General features: G+C 43.0%; 4 protein-coding genes across 6 annotated transcripts in view; 3 read left to right on the forward strand and 1 right to left on the reverse strand.

Moving 5' to 3' along the window:
- The first annotated feature begins 378 nt into the window (after nt 1-378).
- Nucleotides 379-2793, forward strand: LOC105569962 (mediator of RNA polymerase II transcription subunit 30). Of its 2 annotated transcripts, none has more exons than XM_012026840.1 (5): nt 379-693; nt 943-1108; nt 1789-2175; nt 2258-2514; nt 2606-2793. In XM_012026840.1, the coding sequence occupies exons 2-5, from the start codon at nt 991-993 to the stop codon at nt 2702-2704; spliced, it is 861 nt and encodes a 286-aa protein (XP_011882230.1). In that variant the 5' UTR covers nt 379-693; nt 943-990; the 3' UTR covers nt 2705-2793. The 2 variants fall into 2 exon arrangements, with proteins under 2 accessions (XP_011882230.1, XP_011882231.1); XM_012026841.1 differs by lacking the exon at nt 379-693 and adding an exon at nt 702-797.
- Nucleotides 2794-2822: 29 nt separating this feature from the next.
- Nucleotides 2823-3692, reverse strand: LOC105569963 (gem-associated protein 7-like). The gene is made up of 2 exons (XM_012026842.1): nt 3363-3692; nt 2823-3020 (listed from the first exon to the last, which is right to left on the reverse strand). Exons 1-2 carry the CDS (start codon nt 3487-3489, stop codon nt 2836-2838), a joined length of 312 nt encoding a protein of 103 aa, XP_011882232.1. The 5' UTR covers nt 3490-3692; the 3' UTR covers nt 2823-2835.
- A 646-nt stretch (nt 3693-4338) lies between these two features.
- On the forward strand, nt 4339-7461 carry LOC105570104. Its single transcript, XM_012027068.1, has 3 exons — nt 4339-4417; nt 4471-5174; nt 6259-7461. The coding sequence occupies exons 1-3, from the start codon at nt 4339-4341 to the stop codon at nt 6772-6774; spliced, it is 1299 nt and encodes a 432-aa protein (XP_011882458.1). The 3' UTR covers nt 6775-7461.
- A 5269-nt stretch (nt 7462-12730) lies between these two features.
- The window catches only part of LOC105569964 (RNA-binding protein 24-like), a 30043-nt gene continuing 20351 nt past the window's right edge, over nt 12731-22422 (forward strand). For both annotated transcript variants that reach the window (XM_012026843.1, XM_012026844.1), the window contains exons 1-2: nt 12731-13109; nt 21703-22113. In XM_012026843.1, the coding sequence (XP_011882233.1) occupies nt 21835-22113 (279 nt within the window). In that variant the 5' untranslated portion in view covers nt 12731-13109; nt 21703-21834. The remainder of the gene's footprint in view (nt 13110-21702; nt 22114-22422) is intronic.

The following is a 22422-nucleotide window of genomic DNA, read 5'->3' on the forward strand; positions in this document are numbered from 1 at the left end:
ACACACATACAGTACATGTAGTATGTGTGTTGCTCACCATTATTTTTTATTAGACTTACAAACTTAGTTTCAGTGATGCCACATTGTTCTTTCATTTAGCCGGAACAGCTGCTTTCGTTATCTATACACGTAAGCCATGTAATTTGTATATTACACGAATGTTTCCGTGAACTGATAGTTTCTAAGGGTCTGTTTTTTATGGGCTGCACTAGTTGAGTTTTCTGAACTTTTTCCCTCCACATTAGAAGGAGAAAGGTAAATTCTGAACTAGTGCAGCCAGTTCAGGTTAATTGGAATTGACAGAACGCAGATTCTACTTTATCAGCAGCGGGTAGTGTTGCACGACACGTCGCGTCGCGTCGATGAAGTATCGACGTATTATCATTTATAAACACATACATATGTATAAGACGTTGCTTATCGCAGTTTACGTCGTACTGTCGAAACGTTTGCCGCCTGCAAAGGGAAACGGTAGAAAGTGCATACGAGTGTAACGACAAAAACAACTGCATTGCCCGCGTAGCGCGAGTGCACTGACTCGCGAGCGATGTATCCAACAATTTCCTCACGTGACGAGGAGACGCGTATGCTTGTCGGCTATTTGCACGCGTGTATCGAGGAAAGAGACTTCCACATGATTCTCTCGTAAATAACGTGATATCGCGTTGACGGATTAGCGACATAAGTAAACAGGTAATCTAACGACAGTACACGTTCAAGAACACGACAGTCAACGACAATCGGTTGAACAACATTGAGAGGCTCTCTCTCCTATTTTTCACCGAAAACAAATCGTAGTATGAAATTGTAAAATCAATCGCGAGTGTCTCTTGACGGGAAATAACGTCCGCGGATGAAAAATGACGTTCCGCGGGCGCGCGCAACGTGGCTAACCTCAAAGTGACGATTAATTGACTCGGTAAGCGGCGATTTCTGTTCTAGCGGATATATTAAGCAAGTAACAAAGTATTTCAAAATAAGACGACACACATGGCTGGGCAGCAGCATCACTTCCTATCTGGGTTCTCCAATGTCCAGCAATCGACTATGCGCACACAGTTTGGTGGCGGACAAATCGTTCCTGGTTTGATGGGGCCACAACAGGGCAGTGAGTATCAAAGATTTCTTTCCGTTTATGTTTTCACTTACATGTCGATACGCGTACAATTATGTACGCCAAGTGCACTGCGTATCATTTATGTAAATGGTGTGAAACGAATGTCCATTTAGATCTACGTTCAATCGACAATGCTGTCTTCGGTATTTATAGTCGGATCTTATATTCAAGACCGTCTTCAATTTGTCTCAAGATACTGTACGGGACATTTCATTGGCTACGGAGTATCCAAAGACGATCTTGACAGTCTTGAATATAAGGTCAGACTATGAATACTGGCCATCTCAATGCTGTATTAAAAATTAAAGAGTTTCACTGGAATATTGCGGGCTTCATCCTCAAACTTAGAATCTTATGCGCTTCGATTCAATGTCTTCGAGCAAGTTTTAAGCGATTTAATATTTTCAAATAACTCGGAACGTAAGTGGCTTCTTCGAGCGGTTACTAAGTATACCAGCTTTCATTGATTATTGTAGAAATAAGAAGTTATTTCTATTAAGTTGTAATTAGTTAAAAAAAATATTTAAAAGCTAGCAAAGGAAATTAATTATTTAAAAGATTGGCATCTACGGAGATCAATAGTTGCGAGCAGGCTCTAACGTTTGTGAAAATAGCTGGATAAAATTTTGGCATTCGAGTCTAGAGACACATTAGAGAAATTATTATTTCAGATATGGTGACCTCCCAACAATTTGGCATGGGAGTTGGTAATGTTGGATCTAATGCCATGGGAATGCCCAATCCCCAACAAGTGTTGGCGCAACAGCAACAACAGCAGCAGACCATGGCGATGCAGCAACAAATGCAGCAGATGCAGCAGCAACAATTACAGCTGCAGCAGCAGCAAGCCGCGATGGTCCAACAGAATAATCAAGCCAATAATCAGGCCACGACACCGCAGACTCCAGTACCATCCGCACAGCTACCGCCCCGACAACAGCAGAATAAAGACATAAACACCATAACTTTATGTAGATTCGGACAAGAGGCCGTACAGGAAATCGTCAGTCGTACCATGGAGCTCTTCCAAACTCTCAAACTCCTTCAACCACCCAATGGTTTATTTTCCTCATCAAGATAATTGGAATATTATTAGAATACTAAATGTATACGTTGTATATGCGTAATTTGTGAATGTAGGTACTGCACAAGGAGCGAGCCTGGCGAACGAGAAGAAGAAAAAGGTCTACGATCATTTGGAAATGGTCAAAGCAATGTTCAAACGCCTGAGACTGATATACGAAAAATGTAATGAGAACTGCCAACTGCAGGGAATGGAGTATACGCATATAGAGAGTTTAATTCCGTTGAAGGAGGAATGGGATATGAAATCTGACGAGAAGAAGACTTCGGAAGCCTACAGACTCACCTGCGAGGAGAGGAAGGAAATTATGGAGGTGAGGCGAATGAAATTGTGCACAATCTAATGTATAATTGCTATGTTAAATCTCGATTAAAACAAAAAACGGCATCTACTTTCCTTTTCAGCAAGTGGTATTGAAGAATAGGCACATTAAGGAAATAATTGACCACCTGAGGCGCATTATTTCAGAAATAAACACAATGTTAAACATGCGTCGATCTTAGGTTACCAAATATAGATATAATTATGTTTCATATTATTATAAAATACATTTAAAAAATAAATTTCTTTTTACAACACGGTTGGCATCTCGCATTGCTCGTCATCCACCTCCTCCATCTCAGTTTTCTGTTTATCATTGATCGACATTAACGTCTACGTCTAAATAAATTATGTCGCTGCTTCGAAGAATGGCTCCTGGTACCGTTCCCATCGGTGTCTCCAAGTTTTTTACAAAAATCTTGGAACATTCTACGTCACAACCCTTGAATTCGCCCGACACACGTGTGTTTTCGTGCAAATGAAATTCTGTTGGTTTACCTATAATATTTGAATATTCATTGGTCACACGACAGATGCTAAATAATCATTTACATCGACAAGAATAAACGTTAATGTCATTAAGGTGACACTTCTTGTTTCTTTTTTACATTTCCGTCACACAAATATTTTCTCAACAAGTGGCAATAGTTGGAACGTTATCACGAAGCATTGTGCAAAATATTAAATGGATTTTGCTTCGATCGGCGCAACGCGATGACTTTAAGAGAGAAGGATACTAAAATTATTTCAATATCTTTTTCATTTTACCGGCGGGAATCTAGAACTTTCGAGCACATTTGATTGAACGACGTGACAGATTAAACGTTGGGACTTTCTTACCGATGATGCCGGTAATTACACGCAGAAAACGTTCGCGCAGAAACGCACGGGCCTCCTGTTTCTCCGGAGCTGCGAATGGCAAATCGGGCTTATTCGTACTCGAATCAATTTCCTTCTGTTCCGTCATCTTATATCTAGGAAACCGTTCCGTTCCGTCTCGAGATCGACACTATGAAACGCAGTTCATGGCGGAATCAACGCGAAGATGGCGTGCGTGTCCAAGAGAATTGGCGCTCTATTTGAATTCTCGTTAAGCGTTAATATTCGTACCGACGTGATATCAGTTAGACCCGGTTTTTCATTTTCTGGTTAACTGTTAACCAGAAGTTAGTCGAATCTCCATCTTTTTCTACATTATTATCTGAGAAGAGACCGAGGGGAACATAGAAAAAGATGGAGCAAATCAAGGGTTGCTTAATACGTTTGCTATTACTATAAACATTAGAAACACGAAAGAAAGTGGAAGTTCAAGCGAAGAGCGCAACATGTAAAATGATGCGGGCCTATTGAAAGTAACTGTAAAAATAAGTAAAGAAAGAAATTCTCAGTGTCTCACTATCAACAAAACTATGACTCGATTAATACATCTAGAAATTAGATTGATCGTACAATGTGTTTTTAAAAAATGTTGAGATACAGTTGAGATACAGTTACAGAGAGAACTAAATTTTGAAGTACTCAACACGGTAAGCTTCTTGATTAGATAATATATTATCGCGTTAACTTGTCTAATTAAAAAGAAACGGCTGTTCCAATGTTACAACGAAGCATTTGCATACTCCAGACAGACATAAGATCTCTCCGAATATGAAAGTTTTGAAAGCAGCCGAGTACAATGAAATAATCTCGGGTATCCTGCATCGATAGCCCACATTTTCAATGCGAAGCGTAATTGCCACAGTTAGAGAGGAAGCTTAGATCGACGCAATTATCGTACTTATATCTGCCAAACACACTTTCTCGCAGCACCGAACACATGGGGGCGACCCGCAGCTTTTTAACTTCATCGGAGGGCCTACGCGGTGTCACCTCATTTTCGTTCCGATCACGACGCGGTAACGATGGGTTCCCTCATCATTGTTTTAACAGCCTTCGCCGTATATTGTAGTGGTAGACGACTATTCGACATTCGAACGATATTACGATGTTGGTCCCGTGGGCCGCGTCGTCCGATTCATCCCCGCGATTCCAACGATTCTTTTTGTTGCAGAAGTATATTGTGACACACTTTCGACTGAAGTTGCCAAACCCGAAGACACCGCGCTCCTCGAGAAAAGCAACAGCAGTAATGCGACGATCGAGAGGGGGGGCTTTTGGAAGAATCTCAGTCTGTCGAGACACAAACCGAAACTAGAGGAGTCGAGAAAGTCGAACGACGCGAACAGCGAGGTTGACAAGAGGAGAGGGCGATTTCTCAACAGTCTAGCCTTCCTAACTGGCCTCAGCTTCGGCAGATTAGCCACCTCGGCATCCTCCACCGTGAAGAGTATCGCTAAGGCGCCGCATGCGTTCAGCATAAACCTAGGCTCCTCCAAAACCTCACCATACTTCGCCGCCTATTACAGTCAATATCCGTACGCCCCCCTGCTACCGTATCCGTTCTTCTACCCCTTCGGGTTCGCGCCGATGATCGACGCCGCGAAATCCCAGGCGTCGCAGAACGATCAAACGCCCCAAGTGATAAACCTGTTCGACAACCGGCCGAGCGATCTCGCGGGAAACAACGAAGACTATACGGACGCGGACAAGTCCAACGAGGCTGATGATCGCATAAGATTGCGAGCCGAAGCCGATCGAAACGCGGAAGAGAAGGTAAGGATGTAATAGATCTCGGCTCGCGCCGCCGGTGAGCAAATAGAAATCAGAGCGGAAAGCCACGCGACGTTTTATCTCGATGCGCATCTCACTCGGCAACCCGGTACCGAGCTTTCTCAAAAACTCCAACATCGATTAGTCGTGCGACCGATTAATTGCGCGAAAGTATTGGTCTACGGTAATATATTTATGCCACGTACGTAAATTATTGCTCGCCTAATAACGTATCTTGTCTAATCGAAGGAGCTCCCAATCTCTAATCGAAATCTTAAAGCGAGCTTAAAGTTTTCGAGCTACTTGCGAGATGACCCGATAAGCGCGACGGGTGCGTTTTGTATTGCATCTATTCGTGCGAGAACAGGTCCTCTTATCGCGTATGTGCTCGAATAATAACATAGTTGTACGACAGGTGTTCGCATGACAAATGATTAAGGCTTCATCGTGCCTATCGTTACTCCTTCGTAGCTTCCACGCGTGAATGACTAGATGTGTGTGCCCGTAATTTTATTTGGACCAGCAATGTGTACGTGTCCAGATAACGCGCGCGTTCAAGTATCGGCTCTTAAACGGAGCGGTATCTTGCACAAAGTCACGCGTGTCTGTAGTCGCTAATCTCGTCGCAACAAAAATATTTTTTCACCTTATCTCGCTTCTGTATTGGGGCGCGCACAATGTGCTTTCGATAAAAGGTAGAGAAAAGCCCTCTATTGTGAGACAGCAGGTTTTTCAACGTCCAAATTCAATCACAAATCGTTTTTCACAACGATTACACGGTCAGTCAATTTTCTACTAAACAGATTTCACTCCATAAATAAATTTGTGATAAAACCAACAGGCGGTGCCTATCAATTCGGTAGAAACTCGACTAACTCGTGTTAGGAGCCTATCTCATACTAGGAGACTTCCCCTCTACTAATTTCCATAATATTCTAATAGTAACCGACAATAATATTTTTATCAATTTAATATCGTTTATTCGTATATTATGTCACACGCATGAAAATACGTAATAACTTTGTGACGATCGTTTTGTGACGGTTCGCGGCAACGCGTTACACGTTAATTTATACTATTATTTCAGGTACGCGGGTGCAAAGAGAGCCAACGGAAACACAGCAAAGAAATGGATCGAGAATATCTCCAAGCGAATACCGATTCGCGACTATTCTTCGATTTTAACGACGGTAATCAGACTGCACCAGATAACGCAACTACGACAAGTCCACCTAACAACACAAGTCCGTCTAACAATACAAATACAACGCATCATCATCATCATTATTATCATTATGGCGGTCATACGGAGTATCCGCACTTTTCGGGATATTACGGTGGGTATCCACAGAATATACACCACGTGGATCTCACAACAACGCCACCGTACAACCAGGTCAGCTATAACGTACCGTATGAACAATCCACTAATTTTTATCACGACAATAAATATAATGTTTATTCGGAATATAATCCACCCTTTTCCGCGTCGTTCTCGCCCGATCAGACAAACGAACATACAGGCGTAGACGCTAACCGATTATATCCTTCGGGATATCCTCAGCCACCGAACATCGGCGATGGTTTTAAACCCCTAACATAAGCCACATTCCTTACACAAAGCTCATTACATTCCGTCAAATAGTAAAGTAGTTTGTATCTAGTGAACTTACAAAAATTTAAATGTTTGCAATTTCTTTTTAAATAAAGATATCTAAATCTATAAAATAAATTACGATGCTGAGGAGAAATCTTGGACTAATTTAATGTAAAAGTTTGTGTGTTTAATGCATCTAGCATGATACACATTAAATTAATTTTCGAATCACGTATATACTAAAATTAAGGAAATTTCTAGAACCGTCTGATATATTTCGTAAAATCGAGACATTTTTATTATAATTTAGTCTTTCTGCGTATAATTTGATTTTGTATACATTAGCGAGCATGCCCTATTTAGACATTTTTTTATTAAAAAATGTCACCTGGGTTAAGATAGTTATTAGAAAGTTTTCTCTTTATATTATATTTTACGACATCTAATGTTGTACTATTTAGAAAAAGGTGATTATTCACGAAATGTTTACAACATTTGTTAACAGATAACAGAGATATATACTGTACTGTCAATTATTGAAATATACATATTGTTTGTCTATTTTATCTAGAGGCATTTTGATTTATGGCATTCTTACTAGTTTAAATATAATTATTACCTTAGCAGATTTGATACAATGTGTATTGGACTATAAGAAATATATGTACAATTTTTTGTAAATTACGTTTTCTATAACATATAATATTATCAATAATTGTACTTGATTAGTAGAGAAAAGTCCTCTGTTATGAGATAGGATTCTAATATGAGATAGCAGGTTTTCAACGTCCAAATTCAATCAAAAATCGTTTTTTGCAACGATTGCACGATTCAACAATCAATTTTCCGCTAAACAGATTTCACTCGAAGGACAATAAATTCACGGTGGAACCAACAGAAGACGCCTATTAATTGAGCAGAAACTCCACTATCTCATATTAAAAGCCTATCTCATAATAGGGGACTTTCTTCTACATAACTTTATTTCCTAAAGATTTAATTATTGCCTAGAAGAAAAATCTACAGCTAATGAAATAGAACCTTGAGAAAATGCATAAACATTGGATGAGAAATGCTTTGGACATTATGCGTAAAAATTCGAATAAAAATCATAGAAAGGTTATATGAATAATTATTAATTTTCTGTAGCTAGAAGCCCAATTGCGTATAACTTCTTATTCAAATCATATTATACAGATTATTGCTAGAAAAAAAATCCTGCGGGTAATTGTGAACCAATCCACAACTTTTTTAATCACTGCACCGCTGATATTTAATTCTGTGATCGACTCCGTAATTGATAACTTTATTGAAAGCAGTTGCGACGTGTAAAAGTAATACTTGACGAGAACGTCCATTATAAGAATTTCGTGCTCTGGGTAATGCGAGTTTCTACACGTGCAGCTTGTTTGAACAATTGCTCACGGGATTGCACAGTTGTTGGGGATTGATTTTGCGCGAGCCAATCAATGAAACGATCCACTACTGGTATTCGAGTTTCGCTGATCGGCGCGAGTAGCACAACGACGACGACAACTGCCATCGGAAATAAACGTCGGATAATAAATAAATGAGTGTTCCGTCGGAGTCTCGGACCAATTGGACGTCGTCGCTCGCAAGGAAGAAACCTGTTTTATTTTCGGACGAGTTTGGAGGGCTGGGCTTCTCGTCTATTTCGAGAAGGCCGCCAACCGCTGGTATTGTGTCTTTAAAGATGGTACTTTGCAGTTTTCGCGCGTAATTTTTCAGCCAGCGGACTTTCGTAATCTAAATCGCGCATCGACATTCAGCTCGCGGCAATGAGCGAGGTGGCGTTTAAAAACGAGAAGAACGCAAGAGCACGTTTATCTTCATTCTCGAGATAACACCGTTGGTCAAGATTACAATTATAGGATAAAAAGGAAGCGGATTAACGCGCGCATCCGGAAAGAAATGTAGGTTGCGGAAGACGCGGAAAAAGCGCGGAGTGCGCGCGGATGCGATATGTAAAAGCGTACACCCGTATTTAAACATCGTCGTCGTCGCGCTTTCGCTCTTAACATGCTCAGGCGGCGCGGTTTCAACAAGTCGCGCGTGCCTCTCTGTTCCGATGAGCGTGCGAGAGACGAGGGAGCTTTACAGGCGGGTGAGTCAATCGCGAAACTCTGACACGCCGCGATTACAGTAATTTCCCTCGATCGTTACACTCTCGGCGTGACGCGCGTGTATACGATACGCGGAGTGGCACGTCGCTCGCCCGCCGATTCCGTGAGTTCGCGGCGCGATTATGTGGGTGAGCCGTGTCGGTATCGCGTGCGCGATTGTGCAATAAACACGAGATAGGAAACGATCGGCTTCCTTCGCGGAAGTGTCGAGCTTTCTTTAAAAACGGCGATGCTATCGACGCCACGTGGCCGGTTTAATGCCCATTTCTCTCAAACGTATTGTAAATAATTCCGTTTCGAAGCACATGGCTCTCGCGTAACAAGTTCCGTTCAGGATCATCTCTGCGAGACGTTTCTCGAGCGAGTTACCGTAGGAATGATTGGAACAGATCCGCCTGTCGCCTCGCGGACTTCGTAGCGCTTTTACTTGTTTTACGTTACGCATTTCTACGCGCCACGAATAATCTAGCACGATTCTGATAATTTTAACGATGCGATTTCACGATGGTCTGTAATAGTTTCTTTCGCAGCGACCAAGTCTCAGACTGCAGTCACTTCTAGTTTCCAAATGATGACCTACCAAACGCACGAAACATTTTACTTTCAAACGGGAATAACTCTGGCCGGGACGAACGAATGAGATTCCTTGTCTTACGTTCAAGACCGAGACTGCCGATTAATCGCGCTATGTGCATACGTGTAATCTACGAAATCGGACTAGATCGGGTCTCTTTAAATCTAAATATATACCGGTCAGAGTTGAACGCCCTGGGATTTCCGGTTCTTGGCGTGTGCACTTCGCTTTCCCCCCTTCGCGGTCCTTTTTATTTTTCGTACGAGCACTTACGTCTCCTCGTATCCTCTTCTCATACCCACTTTCTGCTGTCGGCGATCTCGTTTTTTTTTCCACGCGAAACCCAATAGCCCTGTATCCTCTAGGATACTCCAGGACTATTTCCTGCGAGACTGCGCCGGTCGAGCCGGATGGGAAACCGCAAATGTAAAGCCCCATACATAGTCCCACTTCCCAGTGACAATGTGTACGCAATTCACTACAGGTATTTCGTACGAGAAGAAGCAGTTATTGAACTTTTAAGTAAGTCCTTTACTCGAGTCATTTGCGAGATTAGATATTAGATTCTTTTGAATAGCAACAACTATTCATACTAAAGATTATATATTTGCTAGTCGTCCCGAGTCGAAATTTTGGCTCTATGTTGAACCTTTAATTTTATTATATAGTAGGACCTAAGACAATAAAAGAGGTCGAACTGCAAGTACAAAATTTACTCCTACTTAAAAACTGATAGTGTCGGAAACTTCTACTTTTGCCAATTTAGCATTAAAGTAGGTCCTTTTAAGTAGGCGCCAAAGTAAATTTTTGGAATTAAAGATTCATCAAGGGAGGAGTAAAAAATATTATGTCATTAAAGTAGGTTATTGCTGGTCTATGTAGGTGTAAGTTAACTAGTGCCAAAATTTCGACTCGGGATAACTTATTTGAAAGACTGTATTGTCGACCAGAGTATAACGACATTTATGAAAGTAAATTAGAAATTTGAAAAGTAACTGAACTGCACGTTTAGCAATGGTGATTAATAAAAGCGATTAATAATGACTGCAATTTCTGTGCGATTGAGATGGCGATTTGGCGAAATTGTTCGGAATATTTGGGCGGACTCTCCGAATCAAGTGCTTGTCGAGATTCGTTTCTTAGGAGGACTCGAAAGGGTGCTTCACTCGTCGCAACGTGCAACGCTAATAAAATATTGCCGAGTCGTACGCACGTGCGTCGTGCACACAGAAGCGAAACGGCTCGTTCGGTGTGGTAAATGCACCACGGTTGGGTAAGAACCCTGGCCTCGTGTATGGGGGACGACAGAGGAGAGACAGCTGTGGGGCAGCTGGCAGCGCGTGCCATGAACCTATGGGGTCTCCTTCGAGCGCGGACGCGACGGACGATGATATCCTATATTCCGTCGCACGTAAGTAACGGCAGGTTTCGAACAATGCGATGTTCCCGAGCTTCGTCTATCCTTGGCATCAAAGAGAAACGTAGCTGGGCAGCTACGAATTATCGCTGCCTGGTTGCCTACCCCCGGAAGCCCCGTGCAATAAAACTCCTTACGATTATCTACGACTGCGATTTGTTAGCATAACGTGTATAAGTAGCATCCTGGAGACTACCTCACATTGATTTTCATAAGGACGTAATCGTAACTCGGTTCTGATGAGACATAAAACTATCTCTGGAGGACGGTATAGCGAAATTCATGCTGGGCCTCTATTCGAAACGTTATGATAATGGCTGAAATAAATTTGCTCGAGTTCAACGTTAATGATAAACGAGCATTTCTATACGAGACACTTACGTCGTATTTTCATACAATAAAGAAGGAGAGATTTCCTCTTTCACGATATTAATATTACTAGTATACGTATGTTAATAATGCGAAGCAACGCACGAAGTTGTACTTGGAAAAATCGCTTTCGCAGAAAACATTCTAATTATTCTAATCCAATGAAAGTGCAATAATAAAATAACATTTTCCCGAAGTCAACTAATAAATAATTTCTGTGTAGAAAGTACGATGCAATGTAACATTTCGCTGTATTAATTTATGTACTCGGTATTTAATTGCAGGTAAAAGTATTATAACGTGGCGTTAAGATTCTCGATAGAATTTCAAAAGAATCATCATACAATGCGGGATGCCGGATATCCTGGCATTCTATAATTCAAGATAACACGCATTTATTTTCTGTATGCGTTGCATTTGTTCATGCAAGGCATCGGAAAGGTGCGCTTTCCTCGTGAGTTTTTCACCGGCTCGAAAGAAAAAGGATCAGCGCGTTCAAAGCTTTCGGGGGAGAACGTTTCAGGCCAGCGAACATCTGCCGTCGTCTGCAACGATAATAATTCGAACAGCTGATGCTCTTCCGCGGACCACCGCCTCGCCTCGTAGATCCCTAAGAGTCGTTTCGCTTTGTTATACACTTTCGTAGGAGAAATTCTCGCGGAATAAAGAAAATGTATCTTCTATTTTTCGGTCTAATAAAACTCTCTTAACGACTGTTCCCACAATGAATCCCACACAAATATGCTTTTGTTTATTGAAATATACTTTTGATGCAGATTATAAGGGACTACTTTCGTAAATATATTTCTAGAAAGGGACCTCATGACGAAAGTAGATTTAAATGGTATTCGTTTGCATTATCTTCTCGTAAGAATATATCGCATACATAATGCATATATTTACGTAATAATTCTAATTGTTATATAAAAGTCACGTGCTTGTCTTACGTCTGTCATCTATATTTGTCCAATGGGACACATCGTTGAAAGTTTTGGGTCAAAATTCCAATCGATGCGAAAGACTAAGTATTTAAATGAGCTACAATTACGTCGTCGCGTTTCGGCGAAGCCCCGTGGAAAATCCATTGAGAGCACAAACACCCCAGAAGAGAAAAGATCGACGACTTGCCCGCGATTTATGCAGGCTCCCCGCCGCGCACACGTGCTTCTCGGGACAATCGATCACCCGGCAACAAGTCATTACCCTGCCGTGCCCGCGAGAAGCATCTCACCGGCGCGGAACCCGCGTCGTCGAGTACCGCGTGAAAACGCCGATCGGACCCGCTTTTTGAATTTCAGCGCTCGTCTTTCCTGGGCATGGGGCCGGCCTGCGTGCGCACGTACGCGCGAGTGGGAACGGACGTTGGGCCAATCGAGAGGCCCGACGGCGGGCCAACTGGCGAGGAGACTGGCGAGCTGAAGCGCCATGCAGTAGCCGCGGCAACTCAAACGAAGGACTCGGCATTCGCACGTGGGCCTTCGTCGGTGTCGGTTGCGTTTCGCACGCGCTCACGATCGCAAGAGACGAGCGCCGTTCACGAGCGCGTGGTGACTCCCGCTGGCCGAGTACGAGCCTCTTCTGACGTAAAAAAAGAAGGTGCCTGCGAGTATTCGCGAGTATCCCCCCCCCCCCTCGCCCCCTAAACGAGACCGAACAGTCTTTCCGGAAGTGCATCGTGATTTTATGCCTCGTACAGATCACGTGGATTCTACACGGGCGGAAGATCCCTCCTAACCTTGGTGTGTAATTCTGTTTGTGTATCGTCATATTGGGATTATCACGGCGGTGGCTGCAGTGCAACGGACGGGCCGTACACAGTGCGTGAAGAAAGAGAAACGTAAGTGAGCGAGAATCTCTCAACGTTGACCGTTGATAAAATGGAGAAACAGACGGCCCGGTGATTACATTTGCGTTATTGTCGCGACGGAAACTGAAATATTTGAACGTAGAACTGCGTGCGCCAATCTGAATCGATCCCTCCCGATTGCCTTCAGGAGGCAATTGCGATTAAACTGCGGCGTACATTCCACTTCTCTCTTCGATCGGTCTATTTTCGATCGGCGTGCCGTCCGCTGTTATTTCTTTTGAAAATAGCACACTTGGCTACAAGATAACTCGTAAAAAAAGAAAGAGTCATCAGTCTTGCGCGTTAACACGCGTCATATTTAATGCATGTCCTGTACAAAGCTGCTCGTCGTGTCCGTTGTATGAATTTTGGAACCGCGCGGCTCATTAACATTGATGGCTATCATTAGTGTTAATTAACGCTAGTTAATTGCTATCATTATAGGCGTATCGCGTTCTCGCATCGCGGACTTATTATTAATGTAAAATTATGTGAGATCGATACTAGATTGATTTTTAATCTCCGTGCGTATAAATCCACGTTTTCATTCGTCCGAATTAAATTCTATTCCGTATCGATGGAGATGCTCTGTAAAATTGTTCTTTATTTGAATTTCACGAGACTTCGCGAGCTGTTTAGCGATTTAATACCGAGAGATCGCTGAGATTGAGAGGCAATAAACAGAAAAGAGTACAACGCGCGCGGAGACAAACAAAATAAAAGTAATCATCGAAATGAATTAAACGGTGCCAACGACGGCTGCAGCCGTTAGGCTTGTTTTCTGTTGCTACACTGGCGAACTGGCGCAATAAATTAGACTAAGACAAGTATATATTTTTTCTCATCCGAGCTTACTGCACTAGTTCACCAGTGCGGCAATGGGGAAAACAAGCCTATTGCGTGCGGCTGCTTTATCCTTGGAAGATACGAAGCATTTAACCAGCTATGAGGGAAACGCTGTCACTGCCTCGCTCGCCTCCTGCATATCGCGACATTGAGATGCACCGATAAAATTGGATGCATCGCCTCGCGAACGCGCACTGGCGCGCGCTTCCCTGCGATCCCCCGGCGCGATCTATACGATCAGCCGGCACGAAACGGCGGGCGTCTAGAGCCTCGGGTGCCTGCACCGTGCCCGATTTTGCCTGTACGTGGAATTGCGCGGCGCGCGAATTTTGTGCGCCCAGGAAACTCTGTTTATCCCGGCCGCGGAGCCGCGCGGTGGCGCGTGGCCATCTTGCGCGTTCGTCAAATGGTCTGCTTCTTCTCTCAGCTGTCCCCTCTCAACCCCCGTTCAACGGCCTGGCCGTCGCGACAAAGGGCGACCGGGCACGTGTTCCCCGATGTTTATTAATAAACCCCGACGGTCGTGCCCGACAATTTTGCCGAGCTGGTACCGTCTGGAAACGGACGCAGGTGATAGTGCGTCTGGCTTGAAAAACTGCTCGGAATGACACCCGTGGTCGCCGCGCGGATATTCCTTTATTCGTCGCCGCGCATGTCTGTTTATTTAACAACTTAGATAGCGAAATAAAATAGCGTCGCGACCGGTCTTTAAAATCGTACGCGTACAAAAAACGAATGGCTTGAATTTCGGATTTGAACTAGAACGGCAATTAATGCATATCTTTAATTACAGAGCGCAGGTCGATAATTGAAAATAAGCCGACCATGGCGATGCTCTGGAAGCATTTCAAACAGAATCACATCTGCTTTTCTTTCCCGTGGAAAGCACGTGAAAGAAGACTTGGCAAGTTTGCATAAGAACGTGGAAGTTATTTACTCGCGAAAGTTCGCTGCGATTTTTCTGCTCGTCTTATCTTGAGAGGTAACGGGACTGGTCTAAGTCGAGTTATGTTAATGTTCGATGTTTCCTTCGGAAGTTCGCTAAGTTTTGTAAATTTTATGAAACGTCGTAAAAGCTGGATACAGAATCCACTTTACATCGCCCGTGTTAAATTCCTGTTCGCTCTCGAAATAGTAATGAAAATCGAAGTAACACTGGTTACTTGAACTCGAGGGGGAAACCGCCGACCAAAATCTCGTACACCAATGGCCACTAATGCCCAGTGGGCATTACTTAATCTTATTATCTTATTTATCTTGTTTTATTTATCTCGTAATGCCGCAAATCTGTACAGCCCAATGCTCTCGGCGGTGTTTACCCCTCGCTTGAACTTTTATCTTTCCTTTGTTAGAAACAAATTTCTCGAAGACACGAATGTCGGAAGTTAATCTTCCATTGACCGTAGAATAATTAAAGAGGATTGATATAAAAATTATACACGTGCAAACTACGCGTACATATTTTATGCGTAAAAGCAGACTTCTATCACGGAGCGATTATGAAATAGAGGCATATTATTTCACCATATTTGTACTATATGAAAAGTACTATGACGTAATAATAATAATGCGCCGATATTGCGAGCACAGGTAACAATTGCTGATCTCTCTAACAGCACCGAGCGAGGGTGTTTCTTTCTCCCAGACGTTCTAACGTGCGATTAACAGCGTACGTGTTTTCTACAGCTGGTATCTCCGATACAGAAAAACACCAGCCGCGCAATTTTCACGCTATCGACGGACAAGTAGCGCATAACGCTCCTTCGGCCCGCGAATCGTCGACGTATAAACTTTCAGCAGACGTGCAACGCTTATTGTCAATCGTGCTTCAACAAGTGTTCCCGCACGAGATGCAAACAATTTGATAATGACGTTATCGCCTACGTGGCGAAGCTTCGTCGCGTACAAACTTGCCGCGGCAAGTTTTGCAGGAAGACGTGGACACGCGCCAATTAGTCCCCGAAAGAGAGAAATTGTCTCGAAATTTATTTGACAGCTACACGCTACAGCGGAGCGTATATATATATTTTTTGTGCGCAAGAACTTGGGCAGGTGACACGCGCTTTAAAATTAATTAAATTTACATAAATATGTGTCAAGTGGGATTAAAGATAGTTTTATTTTGATCCTGAATATGCTTTAAAATTCAAGTGAGGGAAAGCTATGTAAGATATACTGCTAGCAATTAAAGATTTTTCTTTAGATATTAAAAACAATTTTGTTTCTCTCGTATATCTTCTTAATTGCGATAATTTAGTGGGTGAATGCTCAGTGATGACGTTTAAGGGGATGCTGGAGTGACTCTGCACTTTTGCATCTTTCTAACCTAGAAACTGTCAGTTCACGGAAACACTTGTGTAATATACAAATGGCTTGCGTGTACAGATCGAAAGCAGCTCCCGGCTAAATTAAAGAACAACATGGCATCACTCAAACTTAGTTTATAAGTCTAATAAGAAATAATAGTGAACAGCACGTGTAGTATGTTGCTCGCTATTCTTTCTTATCAGACTTACAAACTTAGTTTCAGTGATGCCATGTTGTTCTTTAATTTAGCCGGGAGCTGCTTTCGATCTGTACACGCAAGCAATTTGTATATTACACAAATGTTTCCACGAAATAGACAGTTTTGAGTGCAAAAGGTGCAAAAGTGCCGAATCGCTCCAGCATCCCCTTAAACTCGCGGGCTTGTTTTTGGGTTAACGCGCTTTTCACTCGCGCCTCTGCAATTAACTCGCGTACACCCGACACCTTTTCGTGAAACCTGACGAAAGCCACGCGTGTTTTTCGAAAGACTGGCCTTTGCGACTTTGGCCGAGAGGATATTTTCGCGGCCGCTTTCGTGGAGCACATGGCAATCGGCCAGTGCCGAATGCACGCTCGACGCGACCGAAAGACAATGACGTCTCGATGTTACGCGTCCCGATGGGAACTTGTCGCCTAAGTGCGGCGCGTCCGAGAGGAGTACATTCTTCTCGTGCACCGCGGGGTGTCCGCGCAGTCCACGTGTGAGCTATTAAAAAACCAGTGCTTCTCAAACGAGTATTCGCGCTCTTTAAACATTCCGCCAAGTTTTCGTCGCGCGAGGCACGGATCTCGCTCGCCTCGAGGCGGATCCTATTTTGCGCGTGCGAAACAGTGCACCTCGCCGGTAAATACAGCTGGAAATTGGTCGAAATCCTCGTGTCTCGCGATCGTCCGAGTATTCCGATTGCCGTCTGCCTCCACCGGCTTACGAGCCAGCCGGCGTACAGCCATTGTTTCTACCCTCCCCGAGCCGTGCCTCTTATTACCTGAAGGGTTGGAACTGCTTTCACTGACGCCAGTACTGGCCGACGGCGCGCTTTCACACAGCACGACCACAAAGCTCGAAAATATTACCAAGTGAAAAGTATTTTTCTCACGTCGCTCGTGCTTGCGGTGAAGAGAGATTGATATTTTATACGCGAGATGTCGAAGATCAAAGTACGTTTCACGTAGGCAAATGCGAGATAACTGTTGACATTGTGCTTCCAGCTTTTAACGAGGTGTCTACCGCGGTGGGGTTTGTCGAATCTATCCGTTTTATTGTTTAGTTTAGAGAAATTATTATTGTTTGGTTTAGAGAAATTATTACTCAATACTGTCGCTTGAGAATTCAATCGCTTCCGTTTTACGTTATTGCTATTAACACTTCTTGCTTCGCGAACTACCTGGTGTCACGTTATATTAACATTCCAGAGTGTGGAATTAAACATGGTTCATCCGATTTAACAACTTTACATTATGCTTTTAATTACTCGCTGAGAAAATGTTTGAAAAAGATAAATTGCATGGTGTCCAGGGGGGACATTTTCTTTTTGCACACGATTATGTCCGAGGTTTCGAAGTGTGACTTATGATTCGTTAAACGGAGCTAGTCTTGTTTGAAATTACGCCTCTCGTACAAGCAGTAGTTAAAGAAGAATTTACGATCGTTAACTTGCAAATTATAAGGCGCATTACTCCCTGTATATTACTTTAGGTTGGCTCGTAATGATTTACGAGTCTAGATTTGGAATTTCGTCGACATAGCTATGCCTTTACGCTGCGATATATTTGGAATACAAACGTTGCCACGGAAAGTATTTCTAATCGCAGGTAGATCGTAGGGCGCCGAGAAAATTACTTTTCCACGAAAACGTTTCGTACGGATTCAACGTGAGCTAGGACGTCTAGGGCAGAGCCGAAAGATGGTGAAGGAGGAGAGGGCGGCGATGGCAATACAACAATATGATTATACGGCGTGCTGCACCGGTTTTCTGCAGCAGCTGCCGTCGTTTTGGGGGATCTCGGCCGGGAACCGACGGTCGTTCTGTCCAAGTACCGGTAGAAAAGGGCAGAAGGAGGGATGGGCGAGGAGAGTAAGCGGGGTTTACGGCCGCTCAGAGGCCCCTCTGCCCTCGCCGTAGGGCCCCGGCGCGCACAATATGTTCGGGCAAGAAGAAGCGAGAGTGTGTTGAAAACGCCGAGTGAGAGAGGAAAAGGGACGTGACGGGGGAAAAAGGGCCCTTTCTCCCGCTTCTATCGGCGCTGAACGCGTTGCAGAAACTCGAAAGACGAGCCGTACGAAAAATGCTCTACTACCTGGTTCCCTCGACCGTTTCGGTCTCTACGCGAGGAGCAAAACTGGCTCTCTTTTCAGGTTTCTTTAGAGAAGAGCGCGCGCACGCGAAAGAGAGAGAGGGAGGGAGCCTTGGATGGAGGTCATGGTCCTTCCTCCTTGCCCTTTCTTCTCCGTCCGTACGGCCCTCTTTGTCGGGGCTAAAGCCCTCTCGCTTCTTCTCCGTCTTGCCGACCCATCGGATTTTCCCCGGTGCAGGGGTTCAGTTTCTACGCAAAAGGGAGCTTTTATCTCTTCCCTTTGTGTCCGATGGAGTCATCGATTCGAGCGTGCTAGAGAGGGACGGTGGACGAGAGTAATGTACGCGTCGGATGAAGCTAGAAGACGATTCGTTTTCGTCACCCTTCGGCTCTCGTGCTGCGCGACCTATAGGAAGCGGCGAGTGCAGATGTAGCCGCGTACCGTGCTGCAGCATTGCATTGCAAATATATAGGTATTTTTTATCAGTTTGTGACGCCGAATATTTTTCCTTCATTGTGTTATTTAATTTCTTACGTGAGAAATCACCGTTGCCTTCCCATACGAATTTCGGCACAGGTAGAACACATGTGCATTTACCATGTATGTATATGGAAAATGCATAAATGTGTTGATATGTGCACAAATTCATGTGGGAAGACGTCAGTGATTCCCACTGCTCTGGGAAAAGAAAGACAGCAACTCATTTTGGGGCCTGCAATTCGTAATCGAATCATTTGGATTGTTCGTAACTACTCTGGGAAAAATTTTGACCGCTTTTTTTTGTAGTTAAGCAACTTAACATCCCGGTTTGTGCCTCTTAAGTGAAAATTATCTTTGCGTTACTGAATCTCGACAGAACTAATTGAGAGAATTGGTTAGTATTACTTAAAAATCTTGTATATAAAAGATATAATAGATAGAATAGCTAATTGCGATTTTTAGTTACGCGGAGTAAAAGTCGTAAAAGATTCGAGTTACGAACAATCCAAATAATTCGATTACTACTCGTGGGCCCCAAAATGGGTTGCCAACTGTCTTTTTTCCCCCAGAGTGTACGCGTGAGTGCATCGCTACAAATAAAACTAATAAATCCGGTCAGCAAAAGTTGCCAATAAATTTTGCGACGTGTTTCTCGTAGCGAAACAAGACGGTGACATGTTTAATTCAAGCTGTGAGTCGATTATTGATTATCTTGTATTCGGATTTTTAAAAATAAGAATAAATACTTAATTTTTGTTACGCGCCAAGCACGTGAGTAACAACACGAGCTCTACTTTAATAATTTTAATATGTTTATACGTTGTTTTATCGCTGAAGCCACGTTATGACATGATTTATTATGCAGGGAAAGTTATTTTGGGACATATTGCTCTCGTGCACACGATTTTACTTTTATGAATCTTTAAAAGCAAAATTTCGCTATTTAACCAAGTTCTAAAATAACACAGCGTAAAATAATTCCATAGAAGCAAAGTTTCTATCTTTCGATATCTCGGACAAAATACATTTTGTGTACACATTATTACGCCGTAATTTCTGTGGGAAATGTGTGTGCTGGAGGAATTGGTTCAACGCTAAAAATTAATTGATTAGACATTAATCGCTTATTAATTATATTTGACGCCTAAGCGTAATTAGTGTAATCCCACGTTGTTGCGGTAATTGCTTTTTCAAGTTCTGCTTGGCGCCTAAGTAGGGGCAATATCTCTTTTTTGTGCGAGAGAATTTCCGCATCCATTTCACTCAATTACGATTCCCCTTTCACTCAAGCCAACGCGAGCGAGCCGCGTATACTTATAAATCAGCGAAATAAAATTCCTCGAGAGAAAAGTGAGTAGCGCGCTTCGTTTACAATTGTGCTAGGCACGCTGACACGTACGTATCAAAATATGTACATCATTATAATGGTACGCGCTAAGTACGCGTGTCGGCTTGGCTGCACGCTTAAAACCTAATTATCACGAAACTCGCACACGTATACACGCACCGAGCTTGCATGACGCGGTGCAACGGTTCTTTCACCCTCGTAAGGGTGAGAATTGGATCTTTTCAGAGCTTCTAAACCGCACGCGTGCGGCCCCCTTAATTGGACGCGGCTGAATTAGACAATAACGCGACACACAAATTAATCCTCCCGTAACAAACATACCACTTTGAGAGCACAATGTAGACCAAGCGTCATTAAAATGAATGCGAGATGTCCGATCATTTATACCGAATTTAAAGAGACTCTGCGCGTTATGTCACGTACGGTTGTTCTGTTTAAAGCATCCACTGTGCATCGGAAATGAGAGCGTTTATAAACTTCTTTGTTGTTTTCTCTCAATGCAAAATAGCGAAATATCATTCTTTGTGAAATAAGAAAAGATTGAGTGCTATTCTATTGTGTCTCTATTTTACTCTATGTCACGTAGGGTTATTCTGTTTATTTAAAACATCCACTGTGCATCGGAAATGAGAGCATTTCAATAATGAGTGAGATTTTTGTCAATTAATATAAATTTCTTTGTTGCTTTTTCTCAATGCAAAATAGCGCAATATTATTCTTTGTGAAATAAGAAAAGATTGATTGCCATTCTGTCGTGTCTCTATTTTACTCAAGCGAGATGGAAAGTAGAAGCGCTATATGCAGGTTTCACTCATCGTTCTCGCGTAGTATTTAAATCTGAAGTAGAGACGAAAATACATACGTGTCGATTTCATTCAAAATATTTTGTTCTCTTTAAAACGAGTTTCCACTGCTGCCGTAAACGCTTTACGAGACGACAACATTTTAGACATAAAGTTAAAAATAAGTTTGTTAACGAAGAATTTAAGAGCTTTAGATTAATCCTTCGGACAAAGAACCCACAAATAAAATTTCCAAGATCGTGTGAAAATTTTTTTAAATAAAATTTTGCTTCTTTCTTCATGTAAAACGTATCTTCAATTCGCCTTTCATACGTTCTTTCTCTCAAAGAAATCTCGATCCCAGTTTTGTCGAACAATTCGTGTTTAAAATATCAATTTTGTCTACGATTTACTCTAAATCAAATCACAGTAGAGACACGCTTACATTTCTTAGCTTGTCGTCTCCTTTCTTCATCTTTATATATTTTTTTTTCGACTTTAACGTACATTTCTTTATGTTTCCAGAGTAGGAAACGTTCCGTGTCTAAATGCTGCACGGCTTGTGGCGTTATTAACGTTGACCGAGGTACCAAAGAACGTGTCAAGATTGAGCAAGTCGTTGTCCCGTCTGGCGGTGATCTCGCCAAAATTTGGAGGATGCTGATGCCGGGTGCCGCGGGTCTCGGTGTGGGCGCAGTCGGCGCCGTGGGTACTGTGAGTGCCCCGGCGCCCGACGAGTTGGTGCAAGGACTGGGGGCCCTCGCCGGTACTACGCCGCAGCAAAAGGACACGACATGGACGAAGCTGTTCGTCGGTGGCCTGCCCTATCATACCACCGACAAGAGTCTCAGGGAACACTTTAACGTTTACGGAGACATCGAGGAAGCGGTCGTCATTACGGACAGACAAACTGGCAAAAGCAGGGGCTATGGCTTCGTAAGTAATTACGTATTAATAGATTTGCATATATTCGACTTAATGTGATATTCGATATAAATTGAAGTCCTATAAATTCGTTCTCCGTTTCGCAGCTGCTGTAGTTTTTGTCGAATTCGTGACAAAAAAAAGATACCCGCCGGCCAGTCGATACTCGAGCAGCCAGCATAGTCAACCGGGTTGACTATGATAACTTTATACGAGACTATAAATTTTCAATCTGTTTTTACATATGCACATAAACTTATTGTTAGCCTTTCCGCTCGAGATAATGCCCTAATGCTCTTTCTTTTGCATCGTCTACGTCGT

The sequence above is a fragment of the Vollenhovia emeryi genome, unplaced genomic scaffold, assembly GCF_000949405.1.
Source record: "Vollenhovia emeryi isolate VEMERY1.0 unplaced genomic scaffold, V.emery_V1.0 DF939122.1, whole genome shotgun sequence".
Classification (NCBI taxonomy): Eukaryota; Metazoa; Arthropoda; class Insecta; order Hymenoptera; family Formicidae; genus Vollenhovia; species Vollenhovia emeryi.

Bases quoted from the DNA above. Each gene is read 5' to 3' on its own strand.
- LOC105569962 (XM_012026840.1), top strand. From the start codon at position 991: ATGGCTGGGCAGCAGCATCACTTCCTATCTGGGTTCTCCAATGTCCAG. The intron at 1,109-1,788 runs GTGAGTATCAAA...TTATTATTTCAG, and splicing joins GATGGGGCCACAACAGGGCA to ATATGGTGACCTCCCAACAA. The intron at 2,176-2,257 runs GTTTATTTTCCT...TTGTGAATGTAG, and splicing joins ACTCCTTCAACCACCCAATG to GTACTGCACAAGGAGCGAGC.
- LOC105570104 (XM_012027068.1), top strand. From the start codon at position 4,339: ATGGGGGCGACCCGCAGCTTTTTAACTTCATCGGAGGGCCTACGCGGT. The intron at 4,418-4,470 runs GTAACGATGGGT...CGTATATTGTAG, and splicing joins TTCGTTCCGATCACGACGCG to TGGTAGACGACTATTCGACA. The intron at 5,175-6,258 runs GTAAGGATGTAA...CTATTATTTCAG, and splicing joins ATCGAAACGCGGAAGAGAAG to GTACGCGGGTGCAAAGAGAG.
- LOC105569963 (XM_012026842.1), bottom strand. From the start codon at position 3,489: ATGACGGAACAGAAGGAAATTGATTCGAGTACGAATAAGCCCGATTTG. The intron at 3,021-3,362 runs GTAAGAAAGTCC...CAAATATTATAG, and splicing joins TGTAATTACCGGCATCATCG to GTAAACCAACAGAATTTCAT.